Source organism: Habropoda laboriosa, unplaced genomic scaffold (genome assembly GCF_001263275.1).
Source record: "Habropoda laboriosa isolate 0110345459 unplaced genomic scaffold, ASM126327v1 scaffold96, whole genome shotgun sequence".
Lineage (NCBI taxonomy): Eukaryota > Metazoa > Arthropoda > Insecta > Hymenoptera > Apidae > Habropoda > Habropoda laboriosa.
The window spans coordinates 611099-634334 of record NW_017100221.1 but is presented as its reverse complement, the minus strand read 5'-3'; the positions used below and the strand labels follow the sequence as shown (position 1 = coordinate 634334).

The 23236-nt window shown below is 38.2% G+C and overlaps 1 protein-coding gene across 1 annotated transcript in view; it reads left to right on the top strand.

Moving 5' to 3' along the window:
* The window catches only part of LOC108571037 (nascent polypeptide-associated complex subunit alpha, muscle-specific form-like), a 133352-nt gene that overhangs the window by 4100 nt on the left and 106016 nt on the right, over positions 1 to 23236 (top strand). Inside the window, exons 3-5 of the mRNA XM_017933006.1 lie at positions 792 to 1018; positions 4628 to 4929; positions 5532 to 5809. Of these exons, the coding sequence (XP_017788495.1) occupies positions 792 to 1018; positions 4628 to 4929; positions 5532 to 5809 (807 nt within the window). The remainder of the gene's footprint in view (positions 1 to 791; positions 1019 to 4627; positions 4930 to 5531; positions 5810 to 23236) is intronic.

Genomic DNA, 23236 nt, shown 5'->3' with positions numbered 1-23236 from the left:
GAAGGCGAAGAGAAGCAATTTTGTATATTTTAATGAAAATATTGTATTTGTCGTGTTCTTTTATTATTATGTATTTTTAGATATGGATTGAAATGTGAAATTTGAAGCTGTTGTGGTTAATTTCTTTGATATTGGATACTTTAAGTGGACCAAAAATACTTCAGCGTTTTTCGACTAGAATTTTGAAGCAATTCTTCGGGTGTTGAGGGTTAAAATTAACTATTAGTTGATATTGTGCGATAGTTCCAATATCATATTTATTTAGTTGTGAACAGAGTTAACAGTATTTTACACCGCGAAGGTAATATCACGGGAGAACAGGTTTTCAAGAAAAATTGTTCATAAGAGAATTGTGTGATTTAAAGGAGGAAGTCATCTCGATGCCTTTATCTATTTAAAATGAATATTTTGCTCGGACCTATCACTGCAACGGAGTATGAAGATAATTGAAATTTTTTTACCGGTGATTTATTACTTAATTGATTACATAAATTGTTAGAAGAAATTCTCTTCTCGATCAACGTCACATTCGATGATTTATTACTGCATTATTATTATATTATCCGTGCAAAATAGATTTCACGTAGCTTTAACAGAAGTAGACACGTTCATTTGTTGAGCATAATTGAATACAAGTTTTTCTACGTTTACGGAATGACACACTTACTGTTACCGAGTTGAAGTTGAGGATAGAAATATCAAGCGTTGAAAAGTGTTGAAAAAAAGAAAAACATTTTCATTGAATTCTGAGAATAGGGTTAAAGAAGGTGTGTTTTGTTTTCTGGTTGCAGGTTAAAACAGAACGCCTCACTCCAGACAATAATTCAACGTCATCAAGGAGCGTGACGCCCTCGTCGTCTAGCCATCCAGGAACGCCGCCAAATGCTACCCCTTTGGGTGGACCTGAGGGCCCACCACCACCCCATCACCTCAAACACATGGAGCAGATGATGGGACGGAATTATAGCGATTTCATGAGAAGTCTCGCTGCCAAGTACAACAACGCCAACCCTAATGAGTGAGTAGAGCCTCACCTTCCTTTCGAACTACCCCTCTATTTCGAACTGTTAATCGTGGTTCGAGCAACTCTCGTCTCCTTTCTCTGGACCGACAATTGTCGAATGCATCAATGAAATTACCTATTGCAGTGCATAAATGAATGGTAGTTGATAGAAACCCTGTGTTTCCTGAAACAAGAGGGGTATTTATTTTTATTAATTGTAGGAATTCTAAGGGAGGGTGAAGAAATTTCCAGGAAATTTTGAACTTGTGCGGGCCCTCCAATAATTAGAAAATAATTGCACTTAGTGATTGTAACGAATAAATAAAATTCTTAAAATTTGAAATTAAACCTTCCATCAGCTTGACACTTCCTAGTGTTAAAATTTGGCTCAAATTAGTCGCAATTCTGCAAAAGCTCAGCTCACAGGTCCTACCAAAAGTAAAATCGTTCTAGTTTATTAAAAGTCTAGGAAAATTTTCAGCGAATTTTCACAATAGCGTTACTTCGTCGTTTGTTTAAAAAACGGTGGAATTATCTGCATGGTCCGACAATCCAACGCAGTGTCCCAAGCAATATCAAAGGAGCAAGCAATAAAAATCTTCTCGGAGCCGCAGAGGAAACCGCATCCAATCACACTTTCAAACAAAGCTCGAAGAATTGTACACTCTCGAATGGAGCGCAGCAGCCGCAACTAACGCCATCCGGTATTATTTAAAGAGCATAAGACCTTGAGAGACATGACGCTTGCCTTGACATTCTTCATGCGATCCCCGATGTTCCGTGTGCATACGTGGGAACGATGGAAACGCGTAAGAAGCGATTCTCAACGAGGACACCGCACAAAGCCTGGCGCACGGGGAAGGGAAAATATTGATCGTCTTGTTACACGCCTTGAAATATTGATGCTCTCCCGGTGGACAGAGTGTCCTTTACGCACCGTGCAATATTGTCTCATGAGACAGGTTGCAGCTTCGCGGACGTGTACGTCGACTTTCAACCGTGCAGCATCCGGTATTGTGGTCTAGGTCGGGCAGATGGTACCCTGACGATCGGTCACGAACGTACAGGGTGTCCTCGAAGTGGTGATACAACCTGAAAATTGGAATTCATGACAGGGTGGTGCAATATGAAGCTGGGTGAATGTACATGAAAAAACAAGTGGAAAATGTAGAGTAACATTTTTTCCCACGAAGCTTCATTTCCGAATGAATCGATGTTGAAGTTTCGTGAGTGCTGGTGTATTTAAAATTTTGTGAATTTTTTTTTACAGTGTTTTCAGTTTGTAACTGTCTCAATGCAGGAATAATTGTCTCTTTGAGCTGTTTTCTATTTGCATTTTCGTCGTGGTACACAAGAGACGTGGGTCCATGAGGGAAAATCCATCAGTGTCAAGTACAAAAATTTTGGTAGCCAAGCTATTTTACTATTACGTCCAATTCAGTATGGACGTCTGTTCTTACTTTTATTTCATTGGTTATCCTTCACTGCATAATGTGATGAATGCAAAAAAAATAGAGTGTAGACAGTCTGCAATGATATTTGTTAGACAAGTGTACATAAGTGCGCACGTACTCGAAACTTCAGCATCGAGTTATTCGGAAATGAGGCTTCGTACGAGAAAATGTTACTCCACATTTTTTTTACAGTTTTTCATGAAGATTCACCCCTGTTAAATTTGTACAACCAGTTTTGAGGACACCGTGTAGATCTGTGATGAGGATGCCGCAGATCCTCGCGACGTTTGCGATCTGTGGCATTTCGAGGAGAAAGTGCCTCGCACGTCGTTCCAATTCGCTGAATAAATATATATTCCGCATCCTTCCACGTATGAGCAGGATGTGTCAGAGGCAGATCAGAAGGCAGGGAAAAGCGATTGAATTTGTGAGGGACTTGTTTGGAATTGAAGACTCCGCTCTAAAAGGAGGCATCTCTGTAATTTTCTTAGAATGAGAGTTATACTTATTGGACACTGAATGTAAAAAGGAATTCTGAGCAAATTGGTGCAAAAAGAGGACAGCTTCAAATTTTCGAAAGATATTTTCGCTCGGTAATAGTGCTAAATGCTGTGTTAACGTGTACATTTTAAATTGGTAAAATACTCTGAACATGTGTGTGCCTAAAAATATTTTCTTAGCACTTAAAAATTTTTCTTTATTAGTTTTCTCACTGTTAATAAATTTAGAGCTTGTGACAATAAAGTCTTGGATTGTTGAGATGGATCACGTGATTTTCTTCTAGCGTTTCAAGCTGAGGCGAAGAATAAACGATTAACTATTTTTAAAAATAATCACTTTAGCTAAAAATTTGAATTACGATTTGCACTTAGGTTCTTATTTTCACTTTTCGTGTTGTTCATTTTCATAATGTAGGATTCTTCAGTGTTAAATTAGAGTTATGAGAATAATATGAGCAAATGGATACTTTAAATATTAGACTCCGAGGAGAGAATTTGCTAATGACGTGTTCCAGTTGTTTAAAGCTCGAAGGTTTACTTGGCTTCACGCCTGTGTGTCAATTTTCCAGTATCTTACCGTTTAATCAAGTTCCATATGAATATAGATAGTAAGTACTTACCTAGTATAGTTGAATTTGAGGAGGGAAGATGTACTATCTTATAGTTGATCAGGATACTTATTCGACAAATAAGATATTTGTCACTGATATTTGAGAATTGTCTGTTTTTGTCCAATTATCTGAGGCAATATAGTTACAGCCAACTGTGTGCATATAATACTGACTTTTATTATGTTGCAAAATCATAAATCTTGGGATAATGAATTTGCGACTAGAACTGATAGAGACTGCCAGCTGTAAATTATGTCTCGTTTGAAAACGCTTCGATACTACTACAATACCAATGACATTTTATGGATACGAGTTGTAACTGAGAGTTTTTAATAGCTTCGACTGAAATAATGGAGAGATAGTTGATTCTTAGTGTATCTAAAAAAAATCGATATAACTGAAATTTAAATATTTCTGCAGATTAATTTTCATTCATTTTCGTGTGTAATTTTCGTTTGTTTCAGTTATGGTATAACAATCTCTAGTATTTCAATTTAATTTAAGCTTTAACTACAGGCATCTGTCTTTAAGATGTTACCACAGACTACTTTGCAATTTTATTTATTAAATCATTGTGTCATAAAAATAAATTTAATATACCTTCCTGTATAATGATATATATTTGTTAAAATTTTTTGCAATACTTTGTGAAAACAGTATGTTTATTTTGTTACATAGAAAATTAGGAATTTCCTTTTAATGGAAATAGTGCGTCACTTATTAATTGGAAAGCAAAATTACAGTCGAAGGACTGTCAAAATTCTTCACATGATTGTGATAGTGGAATAAATATTCAGACTCATCTCTGAGTGTCCATAGTTAATGATTAAAGCACACTCTGCTGGCCAAAAATTTGGAATTGATATTGTGGAAATCAGTACGGAGATTTGAGTGATAAAAAATTGTAAAGATTGCTAACTCTTTTCTGTAAATTTTTGTGTACCTCACAATGCACAGTGATCAGAAACTTTTAGACGATAGCGTATATCGAATTAGCAGATAAAGTTTCCTGAATTTTTATTTTTAAATATGAACAAAAGGCATTGTTCGAATTTGCAGTTACTTCAGTTCGCCCAGGAACGGCTACCCTCCTGGTTTAGACCCAAGGTTTCCGGCGTTCAAAACTGCCGCGACACCTTTCGTCGGTTTAATGGCACCCTTGGGTGCACCTCAGCCATCGACCGTGTCGACCACCTCACCCCTTTCCAGCAAAGACCCGAAAGAGCAGAAGCAGGACAGTTTGTTTGGCAACCCCGTGTTCCCACCGATGCTGGATATGTCGTCGACGCAAGCGCTTTTGCACATGGTGAGGACCGCAAATGCCGCCCAGAATGCAGCAGAGCTGGAAACGTACCTTAAAGGTAAATTTTTCACGATTTTATTCCTCCTTAACACTTGTGCTTTATTTAAAACAATACACTTCAGTTTAGAAATTTTTGTGCGAGGTTATGGAATATTTTAACCTGTATTTCAAGTCACTGGAATTCGTCTTGTGTTTGTATCAGGTCGTCTAATATGAAATTTCGAATTTCTAATAATTCGCAAATTACTCGAGTGTTGAGAAGTTCTGAGTTTTCCTGTGTTGACTTAAAGTGCGTACAATTCTTGCTAAGTTATTTAGGGGAAATTTAATGGTTATGTTTGTTTGCATTGATAAAGAAAATTTGCACTCCTCCTTGAAAAATCTGACGTTTAAACGTGAAAATTCGTGAAATTTATTAATTAATCTTTCTCTTCAGTTGGCAACATTTTTCCAACGCGTTAGTCCCAAAATTGATCTCTAATAATTTTCGAAACATATTTCCACCCCATTTTCACCCTCTCAACGCGGACAATTGCCAATAAAAAAGAATACCCGTCAAATATTTTTCCGAGTACTACCATACACCGAAATTTCACCACTATCGCTGATTACTCCCTGCAAGTGTCGAGTATTAAAAACTAACCGATCTCTCGAATTCAGGTGCCAACAAAAGAGACGCCGGAGTGACGAGTCCCCTGGATCTCTCGAGTCCAGGCGGCTTCGCTCCTCGCAAAAGGCAAAGGGCGGAGACCAGGAGAGCGGGAAGCGTTTCTCCAAAACCGAAACCAACCCCTCGACCCACCACACCACCCCCAGTCAGGTGTCCATCTTTATGTGGACACATGCCCTGCGGCGATGGACAGGCTGTCAATCGATGGACCATCGAGGACGTCGTTAATTACGTGTCGTCGATCGACATTTGCGCAGAATACGCACAGGTGAGTGGCTCTCTCTCTTTTCTTTCTCCGTTCGATTGTTCGTTTTTTCCCTCTTTTTTTCGTTCTTCTAAAAGTAAATTTCGCAAATGACGGTTGCCACATTCAGCATGGCAAATGCAGCGCTTTGTGTTTGCGAGGTTTCATAAGAAGCGCCACAGGCGCTGGGAAAACTTTGCACCGCGATGACGAGAGGTGAACCAATCGAGGTTAGCGTTTTTAGCGATGAATCGTTGCGAGAAATTAGATTGTTCTTTTTTTCATTTTGTGTCAATTGTATCGTGGAAGGAAGTTTTCGATTACGAGTTCGGATTTATTTACAGTTTCGGAATAGGTGTTGAGTACGTTTTGCGGATTTTTTGAAGCAACGAATATACGTGAGATAAGTGTATAATTTAAACAGATTTATTTAGCGAGTATTAGTGGTTAGTATTAATTAAATGAAATACACGAATGAGGTATTTTATTAAGAAAAGGAAATTTACTGGTTATTCTTGAAAACATAAAATAGTTTTGTTAAAACGAAAAATTTATTTTAATGCACCACTTTTTTATTCAATTCCAAACATTATATTGAAATTAACGTTTGAATAAATTTATTTAACGAGCATTAGTAGTCATTATTAATTAAATAAAAATGCAAGGATGACTTGTTTTGTGAAGCAAACAAAATTTACTGGATATTCTTAGGAACATAATGTAGTTTTTTTAAAATAAATTAATTTCGATACACTACTCTCTTATTCCTTCTCCATTATTCAATTCCAAACGGAATTAGCAAGTGCTCATACTTCTTCTATTAAAATTAACCATTTCCTAAAACTTTCGTCATATTCCATTGAATTTCATATTTACAATAATCCCAAATTGCACAAGTGAAAAATTCTCGTCGTCTCTTTTATTCAATTCCAAGCATTACATCGAAATTAACGATTGAAATATTTTTCATATCTGCAAGAACCCTAATCACCACAACTCTTCATATTCCTTATCGAACACGCAAAATGCTCCAATTTCCAAAGCACCGCCACATTATCTATCAACTCTCGTTACAAAGCTTCCTCGATCCCAACCACTGTTCGCGATCATAATTAAAAGGAAGGAGTAGAACGTAGGTTACGCTTTTAATTGCTTCCCCCTCGTTCCGATTTCACCGGTTAGATTTCTCTCCGCGTTGTTGCGCTCTCTGTCCTAAAGAAAAACGGCCGAGGTAAAACCATCAAAGCTGTTGGCGAAAAAATGCGTGGGCTGTTGAAATCACGCAATCGCGAAACTCGAGCAAATGACCAACGGCAAAGAATGGCCGTACCACGGGCGAGAATATAAGCTTGAACGTGCCAGTTTTAATTGCTTTTGAAAGTCGTTGGCGTAATGAGGCGTATCGAGATATACGTCGCGGCAATATCGTTGGAAAGAGTCTCGAGCCTCCTCTCTCGACTTGTACGTCGCCACCACGTCGATGAGGCAACGAAAGAGAGGAGGTCTCTCTAGGAAGCTCTTTGAATGACCTGACATCAGTCAATCCGGACAGTCTCTGGCATCGGCGGCGTGGAGACGGCGCTACGCCGGTTAGGAGAGCTCTATAATGACCCCTCTAAGCTAGAATCCGACCCTACACCCCTCTCTGGATCCTCTTGTCCGCACTTTCTCCCCCTTTTTCTTCGTCGCTAAGAAACTCTCTCTTCTTATCCCCGGGGCAAGCATTCCCCGCTGTGAACGTGAAGTTATTCGTAATCGGTGTTCGACGACCGGCTCGTTTTTATTGTCTTTTTCACGTGGACGATTCGATGGAAAAGTTGTCCCTTCTCGAAAGGTGTTTTTCTATTTCCGCACCCCGGTTTGTGTTCGTGAGCTGAGCGCGTTTGTGAAAATGCGCACGGGCTCGGTGATGTTGACGGAGTGAAAGGGCGAAGTTGAGGAGGGAGAGGTTAATGTTGATTTTATGTTGATTGGTGGTGAGGAGGTTTCGCGAAATTTTCGGGAAGCGTAGGGAGAATAATGGGAAAATGTGTGAAATTAAATTACCGAGGAACTTACATTATTTTTAAAATGACAAATTTTTTATTCGAATTCTTGGGATTTGAAAAGTATCTTTTCCTTAAATTTATGGTCGTTAATAAAAAGCGCCCTTTCTTCATATTTTCCTTTTTATAACCTTATGATCCTTAATAAAGCGTCCTTCCTAAAATTTTTCTTTCTTCAAATATACGTTTGTTAATAAAAAGCGTTCTCTTTTAAAATTCCTCGAAATGACTAACTATAAAAGCTGGAATTTAAAAAGAAAAATGTGTATACTTGTCACTTCTTATATTTCTTTAGCAAATTAAAATTTGTATTCATTAATACCCACGTTTCGAATATTTGAGATTATTGCATAAGGTGTTGAGCAACAGGTGGCAGAAATTTAAAGGGACGATTCCACGAGACAAACTGAAAAAAAAAATCGTGAGTGACACAATCACGATTAAATCTTCATTTTTCAGTTACTATCATTATAAAATTCACCTAAAAAATTCTTAAGTAAATCTTGTCAAAGCATTACGTAGAATTGCCTCGTAAAATTCCTTCGATTATTACAAAACACCTTGTGTAATTAAAACCAGCGTTAGTGTTGAGAAGGTAACTGCCAAGTAAATAATAACGACACCTAGTACAATGTTTTGGAACAGGCCTTCTCGACACTCTGCCAGAGTAGTCGTATACGAGAAGTCGTACAGGAAGGACGATAAACTAAACAACAAGCAACCACGTCTAAACTTAGTCCAGGTACAATAACGTTACACTACACTTAAAATACAGTTGTAGAAAATTCTCTTCGTATAATTATCCTCAATAATTACCACACTCTCACGACTTTCCAGAAATACTTCCTTTTCCCCTAAATTAACAATCCTACAATATAAAAATTAAGAACTTTGCTTCTCATACCAACAAATTCACAGCAATTAACTAAGGACTACATATGAAGAACCTCTGAAAATAATACAGTAATATTTATTTTCTAATTGTATTGTGCAATACAAACGAACAAAATAGCTTACCGTATTCTTTCGATTTTCCGATAATATGTTTCTCCTTAAATTAACAATCCTACAATATAAAAATTAAGAATTTTCTGTCTATCACCAACAAATTCACGACAATAATATTATTTTTGTAATTAACCAAGGACTACATACGAAGAACCTTTGAAAATAATACCGTAATTTTTATTTTCTAATTATATTAATCGTACGATACAAACAAACAAAAAGAATAGCTTCTCATAGAAATGAACAGCACAAAGCAAACTAACAAAAAAGCATCGTGACCATCGTACAGCACTCTTTCTTTTCTCGAGCACTTCTTTTTACAACCATCTTTGACATTGAACTTCCTTTATAAATCCTGAAAGAAATTCTCCTCTTTTGATTCTTTAGTAATTCACAACGATAGCGCTGAAACCGGTCGAAATGTCGTTTTTGTCAGCTGTGTCTGATTTTAATCCCGTAACCGCTGCGATATCCATTGAACCGAGTATCCTGCTCGATCATCGTCAAAGACACGATAGATTGTTTTATAATTAGAGCTTAAACCCGACGCTATAATTATGGATCTGATAGCGGTACAGGCAAATTGATTAATCTCAGACAATTAAGCGTTACCGACTCGTTAGCACGAGCTGGTATACACATTCTTACATGGCGCACGATGTCACGAATTTGTTTCTTCGAGTCCTCCGCCGATCTTTTGCTTTCTCTGGAAGAAGTTATTAACCTGTCACATTCGCCATTCAAGACTGTCAGGCGTCAAGGATTCTGCTAAATCCCTCGCGATTTACTCTTAGTGAATTCTTACGAATAATATGTGTAGGTAGGTATATAGATATAAGACACTTATTTGTCCTTCCTTTTTTCGCATACTCATTCTTATCAAGGACGAAAACGAATTACTTAAACACATATTTGTATTACGTCTACGCTTTTACACGATATTTCACCGATGAATCCTTGCTGGGGTACTTCAATATTGTAGTAATGTGATGTTATTGACATAATGAGTAATGGAGATTGAGGAGAGGATTAATAATGACGAAGAGGGAATGCTTCGTTTTGGAGGAGAATTTTTTTGTATAGTAAAGGAGAATTTAGAATGAGAATTTAATCGTAATCTTCATTTCCTAATAATTTTGAATCGTAATTTTGCCAAATAGCACTTTTGTTTATTATTTTGCACGAAGAGTTTAGAAGCTATTTGTCATCAAAGAAATTACTATATTCATAATTAACTTATTTTACAAAGTATTATTTATAATATGTGATAAAATTTCTTTGACTTATGGTTTAATAATTTATCATGATAAAATGGAAGACAATAGAAAGGGAAACTCCTTTGTAGGTTAAATTATTTAGAAGCTGTTTGTCATCAAAGAAATTACTATATTCATAATTAACTTATTTTACAAAATATTATTTATAATATGTGATAAAATTTCTTTGACTTATGGTTTAATAATTTATCATGATAAAATGGAAGACAATAAAAAGGGAAGGTCCTTCGTAAGCTGGCATCATGCTAAGTTTACCACTTTTTTAAAAATTACTTTAAATCTATTTGTTATAAAAAAAATGATACCATTGGCAACTCAATTTGTAATTAATTTATTTTACTAAATATTGTGGTACAGTGTGTAACAAAATTTCTCTAGCTTAAAGTTTAATAATTTATTAAGATGAAATGGAAGACACAAGAAGAAGAAGCACGATATCAAATATCTAAAATCTTTGAAATTTGAAAAAATATATTTTTGCAATCTGAGTCTAGACATTTTTATATTTATCACATAAGTATATTCTCTTATAAAAATTTCAGTAAAACCTAATTGTAAATAAACTTCGCCTAACATTCTCACTGGAGCAATTCGTTCCACTCGTCGCAGGAAATGACTATCCTTTCTCCGCCTTTCAAGCACTCAACTCTCTATCAAAAAATCAGAGAACATTGTTCGAAAAATTTCTCAAGATCAAAGTCATCATCCAGTAATTACCACGCCGCGATAGATCTCTTTCTACTCGGTTCTATTTTCACTAAAAACACCGCTGTACTCCTTCATCCTGAACGAGCCGAAAATCCTTGCCGGTTTCTATTCGAAGAATCGCCCGAGTGTTCTGTTTATCCAGCGCCGTGTGGCGCCCCTTTCGATAACACGCTCGATTCCACCAAGAACAAGAAACCTCTCACAGAGCGGCTCCGTGACGTTCTGAAAACACGGTCGAGCGATCCCGGCGATTTCGAGGCGTAACGTGGTTCCTCGAGGACTGTCAGATCCGATTATATCCACGGATATCGTTAGGCCTCATTTGCGGCCGCGGTCCTCGAAACGTCAGCCTGTCAGGGCCGTAAATTTTTGCGGGGGCACCCACCTAAGTCATGCATATTCATGAACGCTCGAACGAAACGAAACCGGGGGAGACCTCGAGCGTTTCGATCGGCCATCCCAGTCGATTCAAGAATGACGCCGGGCCAAATACGAATGGGCTTGACGATGGATCAAGGACCTTTTGTGAATCGGTTCGTGAGGATATTCGGGAGCTGATTGTGACGTTTCTAGAGTGTGCTGTTGTGATTCGTGTGAGTTTTGTTGTGCAGTTGTCGGTAATTGGTGTTTTTCGTTTGGTTTCGTGGGAGTGGTTGTCATGATTTTTATTGAGATGTGGATATAGTTAATGAATAGATTGCAGAATTTTACGTAGACTCATGTTTTTATAAATATAATTAAAGGAATACTTTTTTTCATATTTTGGGTTTATTTGGGTATTTTTGCTTGTCAGGTGCATTTTGTGTATTTTTGTGCCTTCAAATTTTCTGTAAACACACGGAAATTTGCAGTTTATTAATGAATAATAAAATTGGCTTCAATAGCGACTTTCTCGAGTGTGCTAATGTTGATGGATATTGTGATTCGTGTGAGTTTTGTGGTGTAGTTGGCAATTGGTGTTTTTGATTCGCGTTTATGCATGTGGTAGTCATTGTTTTTCATTGAGAAATCGATATTGTTAATGACTAACTTTGATAAGGATTTATTGATAGCTATTGATCACAGGAATTGTTGATACTCACGAATTGATAATTGTAAGAATTTAGAAAGAAATTTGTATACTTTTGTTTATTAATTATTTACTGAGAACTGAATAAAATCTTTCGTAATCCAGATTTCAGTAAATAAAATATCATACTGTGTCTTAAAATAAACAAAAAACTCATTGTCAGTATGCAAGCTTATTTTTGTGCTGAGGCTTAGTCCTCAAAGAGTTAAAATTTGGAGAATCAAGTTCACAAAATTGTAGTGCAATCTGGCAAAGCGATCTATTCGAATGGTTATTAATATATTATAGAGGATGAGAAATTTTGGTGCAACCAGAAAAGGGACGATTCCTCACAGAAAACTTCAGCAATTTCAGAATAAAGTTTTTGCATACAATGCTTCAGCTTCAAGAAAAACAAAGTCTCACGTGCACAAATTTTATTCAGCAATACGACTTATTTTTTTCTAAAAAATCATCCCCTTTCTGGTTGCACCACAATTATTAAAACACCCACTACATAAGGGATGAAATAGGCTGAAAAAGTAACACACCATTCTACAACGAAGTTCCCATTAACATCGAAACAAAAAAGAGAAAAACCAACGTTCATTTTTAAAGTCCAACAGACATTCACTCGCAAACTGTATCCAGAAATAATTCGATCTTTCCCAATATAATGTGTACTACCATCGCGCAGCGAATTCTGCAGTTTATTGCAACAACGCCGCGATATTCAGGCGTAAATCGGCGGAAGAAAAAAGATATGTCGAGCTATATATCCCACACACTTCATAAATCATCGCACGTATCAAGGCACCGGTGTATGTAAAATTTTCGCTGTAATCGCGCTAATGCAAGAGTGGAATAACACAAAACCCCCGCAATAATCACCGCGGATATCGACTCGGGCAATTTATCACATCGTAAATTCCGTGGAAAAAGTGCATGATAGATCGGCGCAGGTTCTATCGTACAGTTTCGTTAAGTGGTTCGAAAACGTTAGCAAAGTTCACTGTGGTGATCGACGACGGAGGCGGGCCCCGGCCTCTCGTGACGAATAGTAGATAGTGGAAGCACGAACGTACGATTTACAAGATTCTCCAGTTCGTAAATAGCGCGCCGCGTCGCGGCATCTCGAGATTATCTTATAAAGGATACCGCGGGCTGATCAACGGTGAGAGTAGATCGTTCGGTAGATCCCCGCGTGGAATTATAGCGTCGATCCTTATCTAGATCTGGAATAGTGGCGCGACCACGTACGCTCACTTTCGTTCGGAGCCGAGCGAAACGCAGACGCGAACGAAACGAAACGAACGGCGAGAAACTGAATCGTCGGGAAATGTAAATAATTGCCGCGAGGACTGCGTACCTAATTATCGCAGCCCGTTTGGCAGCAGCGATTTATGATGTTTGGCGCTGGCGTACGTTCAGGGCAGAGCGCTTTAATTGCTCGTTAATGATACCTGCTTTGAGGTTTGCAGGTTGTTTCCCTTGGAAATTAGCCGAGGTTTGAGCAGCGACTTCTTTTTTTCTTCCACGCTTCCTCGGGATCTTGTTTTATTAAACCTGGGTTAGTCTGACCAAGTCTAACAGACTTAATAGTAGTTTCCGTTCTTTTGGTTTTCGTTTAGCTCGCTTGGTACGTATTTTGAGGTTTCTCGAATTGTGTAAATTGGAAGTAAAAATGGCGGGAAAGAAATTCACTCAACTAACTTAAGTAGGGTTGATGATACTGTTGAGTAAGGTTTTGGAAGTTTCGGTGGATGTGGGATTATTTATTGTTTATTTTCTGTTTAAAGCGATACTTGTCACGTTTAGAAACTTTAGGGATGTGAATCGTGTGCAATTTTTGGTATTTTTGAAACTTACATTAATCTGACATTTTTGTTAGTATTTCCATTATTATTGCAGACTGTAAAGAGTACTTAAGGTATCCTTATCTTGGAGAATAATTTGCTAAATAAGCTAAGACACAACATGCAAAATTAGTACGAACAACATTTACAGATGCAAAAATATCACTCAAAATTAAAAAAATTTGATCTACCGAATCAGTCATTAAGACGCGATTTTTCTACGTTTCAAGTGTTGCATAGCAATTTCAAGTATTCCTTAAAATACGAAGAGATTAAAAATTCGAACATTTCTCACATCAGACACTCATTCTCCGCGTCACACAATCCCAAATTAGAACCGCCAAACTGCAAATAAGACGAAATTACCCACTTCCGTGTCCGCGTAATTCCCCCAAAATTCCCTGTAATTCGTCGTAAATCGCGAAGCAAAGCATCCAGAATTTTGACTCGTCTTTAATACCTCCATTTAGCAGCCGAATCGGGAGAGTAAAAGAAAGGGGGGTATTCGATAAGCGAGAGCAAGGCGTAATTTACGCTAACAAGAGGTGTCGGTGGGTCGATATAAGAAACTCATAAGGAACTGAACGTGTTTCGGTGCCAGAAAGATCGAGAAAGAGAGGGATTTTAAAGTGGCCACGTTGAAGCATCCTCGCGAAGCGTGTCCCGTGTATGCGCTAACGCGCAAGAGGCGAAAGACACTTGGTCCCAGGTCGTTAGAAAGTCATGAATGCGAATCGAATCGGTTCGTACGTCTTTCGTGATGTGGCACACGAGAAGATATCGTGTCTTCACGTCCCACGCATCCTCTTCGTGCAAACTCCTCCATCGTTTTCGCTCGCGTTTTATCGGTCTCGTGCTTGCTTGTCGGCCATTCCACACCTTTGTTCTGATCGAATGGGCAAACTGCCAGGATTCTTTCCTTTGGGGAGAAGTATGAACGACGCCTTGCCTCGAGAGAGTGCACCGATCGTACGAAGAAACGGTGTCTTTAGTTGAGATATTTTTCTTAGTATTTAGGTATTATCGTGGTCGTTTTAGAGTTCTAGCTTCTTGGATATCTGAGTACTTGGGATGCTCGATGTAATTCGAATTTGGTGTCGAAATCTGAGTTTGACAAGTGAGTAGGCGAATATCCGGATTTGTGTATGAGTCTTCGAGTATCAGGATTCGAATTTTCTTTGTTAATTGCTCAGATATGAAGGTTTTCTTATCGGGATTTAAATTGAAGAAAGTAAGTTTAGGTAAAACACTAAAATCAAAGAATAGGAAAATTAGTACTTATAGGAGGCTGTTCGACGCTGATATTTAGTATCCGATAGACTCATTGCGAGGGTAATACAAATCACACGAGTACCCTGATACTCGGATACTTGAGTCTAAATTGAGTAGCTATCCGAGATCCCAAGGTTCAAATATTCGAATTTAAATCACGTGAGTAGGTACTGAGATACTCGGATTCTTTGATCTAAATTGAGTAGCTATCCGAGTACTCAAGGTTCAGATATTCGAATTCGAATCACGTGAGTACTCGGATACTTGGATACTTGAGTGTAAATTGAGTAGCTGTCCAAGTACTCGGATACTCAAGATTCGGGTATTCGAATACAAATCTCGCGAGTACTCAGATACTCGAATACTTGGGTCTAAATTGAGTAACTATCCGAACTTTCAGGGTTCAGATATTCAAATCCACATCACGCGAGTACTCGGATACTCGGTCTAAATTGAGTAGCTATCCAAGGACTCAGATACTCAAGATTCGTTTATCCTTAAATCCCAGCAACAGTAAGAGCCCTAGTTCATAGTAAAAAGATTCAGGTCATTGCACTAATTTAGGAAAGATTATCAGTAAATTCTACCGGGTGTCTGGTAAATCATATTACAACCAACAAGCAGGTGATTTTCTTTTATAAAAAAACAAGTGAGCAATATAGAGTAATGTTTCTTGATTGCTTGCCTAATTTCTGAAAAAAATGATTTTGAATATAAAATTACCATCGATTGATTACGTTGTGTATGGTCATACTATTATTTTAAATTACGCTACATAATATTGTTATTTAATGTTGAAACCAGAAAACTTTGTGAATGACAGTAGCGAATGAGGTTTGTAGAACGATAGGTGCGTATGAAAAGTGCTCGAAACGGAAGCATCGAGTGGCTGCTTAGGTTACAAGTAGGGTGTGATGATTTTTACAAATCGTCACTATTCATTACTCCGAGTAATTGCTTCGTGTTATTTTATAAAATAAACGATCAAAATTACCAGTTAAGTATTGCATGGAACCCATTTAACTTAATTCTGTTGCATTATAATGTCATGTTCATAGTTCTCTTTCTCAGAATCTAGGTGAATCTTCTACGATTCACCAAACATCCTGTACATAGCAAATTTTACACATTTTTGTAAACATCATGAAAGTTCCAATAAAACTCTTCCAATTATAAGACCTAATCAATTTACTCTAAATTGACGAAAATATTTTTGAAAGAGAATTCTACAATTTCTCCTAGGAATAATTGATTTTTGTATGAAAATGTGTAAAGCGTGGATGCAAGGTTTATCACTTACTATGCTTCGTCGTAATGGAACAGGATTTAGTTCGAATTCCTGGAATTGAATCTGGGTGAAGGAATGGTGAACAGGTGAAGTGTTTGACTTGTGAGAGTTTCAAGTGAGAAATAGGAAACTACGTTAACGTCATTTCGAATTGACAATTGAGAAGTGAAAGCGTGGGGTACTGAAAAATACACTGCTCGAAGAGAATCACAGTTACATAAGTCAATATTCAATCTTTACGTTTACCTATAAACTTATTCGACAACAATAAATTCGATAATTAAACGCGAAGCGTGTTGCAGCAGATTTAATTAGGTATACGCGAGAGAATCTTGTAAGATCCTTCTTAAAATTGTTTCTTCCTCGATCGCTAATAGGTAATCTCTATGTATCAACTTCTTTTACGCTTTCTCTGCGATGCAATAGAGTACAATGAATTATATCTACCTTCCTATTACACTGTACAATATCAGAAGGACTATTGCGAAGTCGCAAGAATTGACGTTTTTTTTTTTTTGCTAATAAGAAACACCGTCTGCAATTTCTTCATTACGCTCCCTTAAATGTCTTTTTGTACTCGGAGGTGATGTGGATTGTTCCACTTGTAATCAATGCACTGGCAAAGTGTATATTATTATAGAGGAAGATTGAAGTGCCAAGAAATAAGCAGCGATCTTTTAACTTGGTCTCGAAGATAAATTGTGCAAAAAATTTACTCAGGAGAATCAAAGAAACAATCCCTAACCGTTGTCTTGTCTTTATTAATTTTTCTTTCAAGGAAGAATGACCGAATGAAAATTTTCTTGAATCTTTTGCAAATTTTTAAACTTTGACAACGAACGAAGTAATTTTCATTACTGATTTTAGTTAAAAAGTTAAGCTCTGGCCAGATTGTTTACAGAAGTGTGTGCATGCAACAGGTGGTCATTTTGAATAGTTTTAGCAATTTTCAAATTGTAATATACCTTACAAATAAAAATTGTTCAAGGATCATTTTTTATTTTAGTTTACTTGTTAGATAAAGTTACTTTTATTAGGACTTTTGTGACACTACTGTATAGCCTGTTCTGAATAGATCAAATAGTGGGCCTCGAATTTACTTGGATTTCATTTGATACTCTAAATTGCATTTTAGTTAGCTCTAGTTCATCTTTCCCTTTCGATGTTTGAGTTAGTCCAGTTTATTTTAGTATCTAATTAATAAAAATTGTTAGTGAAATGTGATCAATTTTATGCCGATGATCTAGCAATAGATCCTTCTAAATAGCTTATTTATTATTTACTATCCATTTAAATACCTTCTTTAATACCCAATAAAAATTGTAGACAGTTACACCACTAAATTAATCCCTAATTAAAATACCATGTAAAATTATTATTCAAAATATATACCACCTCTGCCTCAGAAAAAAAAAGAAATGGTCACAAAGTCAATTCTCCCAAAAGATCAGCGATGCAGCAACAAACGACCATCTACAATTCTTCCCAATTTATTAATTATCCATTCGAATACCTATTAAAAATTGTAGACACTTAAGCCACTAAATTAACGCTTAACTAAAATACCATGTAACATTATTAAAAATATATCCCATCTCTGCCTCAAAAAAAAAAAAAAAATGGTCACAAAATCAATCCTTCCAAGACATCAATGACACCACAACAAACGACTATTTCTTAATCATCCATTCGAGTACCTAATCAAGATTTCAGACATTCAAGCCCCCAAATTAACGTTTAATCATAACATCAAATAAAATTGTCATCAAAAGCGACATTCCATCTTCCTCTCGGCAAAGATCCTCGCGCGAAGCTGCATCGATGACGCGGCAGCCATCGGCCATCGGCGATTCCTCCTCATTTTAGAAATCCCGTAATATCCTGAAACGCCGGTTGCTCCGCTTTCGCCGGAAAGGAGTCCGCGGAAAAAGCTTCTTCGGCCGGGCTAAGCGACGCGCGAGAGGCCGGTTACGCAGTTCTATTTAAAGCGTGAGCAAACCGTGGTAGAAAGCAGTCACTCGTTTCTGCCTCATCCTCCGCATCTCGCCCAACATGCAAATCGTTCATCAGCGATTCCGTATCGCCGCTCCAAAAATGTCGAACCGTCAGACGTATCTGCGTGGCGTGCAATTACCGACGAGTCGTGTTACGTCGGCGTACTTATCCCTCTCGTAAATCGGCCGGGCTGGATCGATGTAACGAGGAAGCCAGCTTCTCGATCCGGCGCTGCGCAGCACGGAGGTCTTGCCTGCCTCGATCTGGAACGATTTTGACGCGTCTCTCTCGCGGGAGAGAGATCATTCGACACGCTCGTCCATGATCGACGCGCGATCCCCGGATGAATATTATCGCCTATTAATGATTAATTGACCGACTGTCGGACAGACCGAGCGGCCGAGAGGGAGCTCCGCTTACGCGCTCGCCTCTGCCTCTCGAGAACGAGAGGTCGACCCGGGTCACATCACGCTCTGCACCGAATCGTTAGAAAGTCCGCTCTGAATCCCCTCTCTCTCCCCCCTTGTATCAGCCTCCTCTTTCCTTTTTCCAACGATCCTGCGCCTCTCGAGATTTCCTTCGCTTGCCTCTTTTTCCCCCCTACCTAGAGGCTTTTCCTTTTTTGTGAAAGGTTGCTTCGAATGTTTTGTTCGTGCAATATATGTTGTTTCGTTGGTGGTACGGCGTGGAGGTAAAGGGTTTCGCGCGGACGGTGATGGATATTCTTGGGTAGGGAAAATATTAGCCGGTGTGAATTGGATAAATTGTGCGAGGTTTGAGAATGACTCGGGTAATAACGACTCTGTTAAATTATGTGCTTTGGATGAAAGTTCTGTGCAGGTGTGAAGGTTGGATTTGCTGATTTTAATGCGAAGAGTTTCAATCACTGTTTCGTGCAATGACAGATGTGTTATTATTTGTGGTTTTTCCGGTAATTGCGTAGTTATGTTGTTTATAATAGTTTAGACGAATGTTGTGTTTGGGAACGTTGAGTTTGTTGATTTTAGCGGGAGAAGTTTCAGTCGCTGGTCTGTGAAATGACAGATATGTTATTATTTGGGTTTGTGTAATTGCTGTGATAGCTTGCTAATGGGTTTGCTGGTGAATTAATTGTTTCGGAAATTGGTTAGATGATTTTATTGAGAAACTTGTGTGATTTGAGCATACGCTTCTTACTACAGGAAGTTCAATACAAACAACATAATTATAATATCAGTCTATTGAAATTAATATAGTGTCAATTTATATTTATGACACCAAAACTTGGAGTGCAAATGAATTTACCTACTTGCAAATTATGTTTATAATTACAACATGTAAAATACCAATCTAATCCCAACACTTGATTTACATACTGACATTTATTTTTTGAATTTTAAACATGTTAGACGTTCGACGTCATTTAGTAGGTTTGCAAGTCTACGCAAGTGTCGTGCTTTCCTTTTTACTGTCTTCTATTCCACCACAATAAATTTCCTTCGTCTCTGGTAATTTACTTATTCTCAAGAATCATCCAGAATTGTCCCAAACGAAATTGTTTTCACCAAAAGGTCTGTACATCATTGCTATTATCAGAAGCATTCATAGACTAAATTGTTCTCTATTGACCCTACTATTCTCTCCTCTAATCCCTTTTTTATATCAACCCTTAAAGATCCACAAGGAAGTCTGACTATCACTGCTACCATCAGAAACACACACCAAACAAAATTGTTCTCCATTTAACCTACCAATCTCTCCCCTAATTCCTTTTTTATATCCACCGTTAAGGATCCATAAAAAAAAATCTGTCCGTCACTGCTACCACCACTAGTATACGCCAAAAGAAATACACCCAATTTAACCCAATAATCTCTCCCCCAATCCCTTTTTTAAATCCACCATTAACGATCTACCAAAAGATCTGTATATCACCGCTATCGTCACAAATATACGCCAAACGAAATACACCCAATTTAACCCACAAATCTGTCCCCTTTTTTATATCTGCCAGAAGATCTATATATCGCTGCTGTCGTTACAAGAATACGCCAAACGGAATACACCAAATTTAACCCACAAATCTCTCCCCTAATCTCTTTTTCTACATCCACCCTTAGGGATCCACCAAAAGACCTTTCGATCTCTGCTACCACCAGAAACACACACCCAACGAAACTGTTCACCATTCAACCCACTAATCTCTCTCCTATTCCCCTTTTTTCCTCCGCCAAGTATCTCGCGTGTATACCTCTGCTCGACCCTTCTATCCATCTTTCCTTCAGCCAGTATCGATAGCAGTCGGGTAGCCAGCGTCTCGCTTAAGAAGAGAGCCATCCATCGAGCGGATGGTTCGAACGGAGGATCTCGCTAGTTGTTAGCGCTCCCCGAGAGATGAAAAGGGTTTGCGTTCGCGGTCGTTACGCTGGAAAAGTCTTGTGTAATTGAAGATCTTGTAGTACGTTACCTTTATACGTGTACACGGACACGCGTCGGCTAACGTATAAATCAGCCGCCTTTAGGCTGCGCGTCGGCCACAGAGCGACGAGAAGCCTCTTTGTTTGACTTGTCGCGAACCTACGCGCAGATCCTCTGCTGCGTTTCGCTACGGACGATTTATTGGCGCGATTCCCCTTGTGGCATCTGGCCGCGAGAGGGATTCAGATGATGGACGGTGAAACGGCGCTCGTTACTTGAACACGTACCGGTATTTAGTAATAGTTATTGAAGCGTGAATTGTGATGGAGTCGGGGGATGTTTGGATATTATATTTGAGCATTTCGCTTTTCATGCTCCGCCGGTTCATTATCCCATCCTTGTATTCCGTTGCAAATTTCTGTATTACTACAGCCTTCTGCGAGATCAGTTGCGTTGTAGATCTTGCTTTTTGTTTTTTATTTTTGAGGAATTCTATTTCTAGGAATGTGTATAGTTAGTGAGGATTAATTTGTGGAACTAAAGTTTCATATTTCTCGTTTTTCCACGAATGCTTTTTAAAGTGCAAAGCTGTGATATGTCGATTGATAGACTTCTCAAAGGAAGTACTTTTCGACACGTTTTAGCCTCCTTTTCAGATTTTCTATCGCATAAAAAATTATCAGAAAAATTAGGGATACTGTGCCAACGAAAGACACGTCTGCAATTTTATTTAGACTTTTTGATAGGAAAATCGAATTTTTAGAAAGTTTAGTATTTAAAAGTGCTAATTTTCTTTTAAGTTGTCAAGTATCTAAGTTGGTAAATTTTTTCAGATTTGTAGAAAGCGAAGTTTGGGGGGAGAAAGGAGGCACACGAGAATGTGAATAAAATTTCGTCCTCGGAAATTAAATTAATCAACTGTACTAATTTATATCTGCGAAAATCAAAAATTTCAAAATTCAGTGATTCGAAAGTTCGAAAGTATTAAGACTCGAGTATTCGACAGTTAATTCAAATTAAAAAAATCGCAAAGTAGGAAACTTCGAAGCTTCTGAAATTGAACACGAAATTCAAAAATTAGAGTACCCCAAAGTTTCAGAATTCGAACAACTCGAAGTCAGTGCACACGTTCTAAATTCACACCGTTCACAGTTCACATTTCTAATTTTTGTACCACGCGAACAGCATAAAAGTCAATACTATATGTACTCCGAGCGACGATTAAGTTTCTCCGGAGATTCTTCATATTTCAGCGTAGAACGTTTCGCGATAAGTGGTTACATGGATCGTCGGGCAGGGTTCGATAAAAATCCCCCCTTATCCGAACACAGCGAGTTCCTTATCAAAATCCAAAGCAGCTGTGTACCGATCGAAACAGTTACTCCGATCGACTCTGAAACGTACGACTCTATCCTGGTGCTGATAAGCGCGACAGGATCGCGGTGGATTCGCCTTGCGTCCGATGCAAATCCCGTCTAGAAAGTAGCATTTATCCCCGCGGTACTCGAGAGATTTTCATGGAATCCCTGCGATTCGAGGATCGATTTAATGGCCGGCCACGTGGTCGGTGTCTAGCTAATCGTCGGAAAGCTAATTAACCGGAGGGCCACGTGCGCGCTTTCTCCTTGATGCTGCGTGCGTGTAATTACACACGCTGGTGCAAACTTGAACAGAGAAACTGTGTAGTACATATATATAGTTGATCGTGTGATTTTATATGGTAATGGAGCAGCTAATACGTCAACGGGTAGAACGCCGAATTCTTTTTCGAATTATCGCCAGGGAGAACGTTCACGCGCCTGTACACAAGGTGTCCCAATTTTTCCCGATCGAACTGCCTCAGTATGTACGCAAGAATATTGCTTCTTTCGAGAATTACATGTTTGTGTAGTACGAAAATTGTGGCAGTGTTCGTGTAACATGGTAATAAGGGCTCGTATAACGTGGTGTATATACCGGGTGTCCCAATTTTTTTTTTGGATCAAACTTTGTCGGCGTGTTCTATGGGTATATGCGAGAAGAAAATGTTATGTGAACATAGGTCGTTTGAAGCTTTATTGGAAAGTTATAGCGACAATATGAAATACGAAGGGAACAGTAACGGGTGTGCGGTTAATATGATACAAAATAGGAATAGATCAGCTGTATTCAAGCTGTGTTTACGATCTAAGATCATTAAAGGTGTTTAATGTAACTTTGTTAGCAACATTTTTGTTTTGCATCATAGCAACCATAAATTCGTTACTATTCCCTTCACGTTTCGTATTTTCGTTGTAACTTTTCAACGAAGTTTCAAATGATCTACGTGTATATAACATTTTCTTCTTACCTATGCCCATAGAACGTACTGGCAAAGTTTGATAAAAAAAAATTGGGACACCCTGTATATACGTACGTAGGCATTTGTACAGAATGAGTCATAATCGTGCTTCTGTTGGCCTGTTTGCCGGGAAAACTGGTCCTTATGTAACTGGATTCTTGATCGGAACAGTGACGGTTAAGGAAAAATGTTTTGGTAGAATGTTCGTTGAACGTAGATTATTGGCAGTGGTTCTTT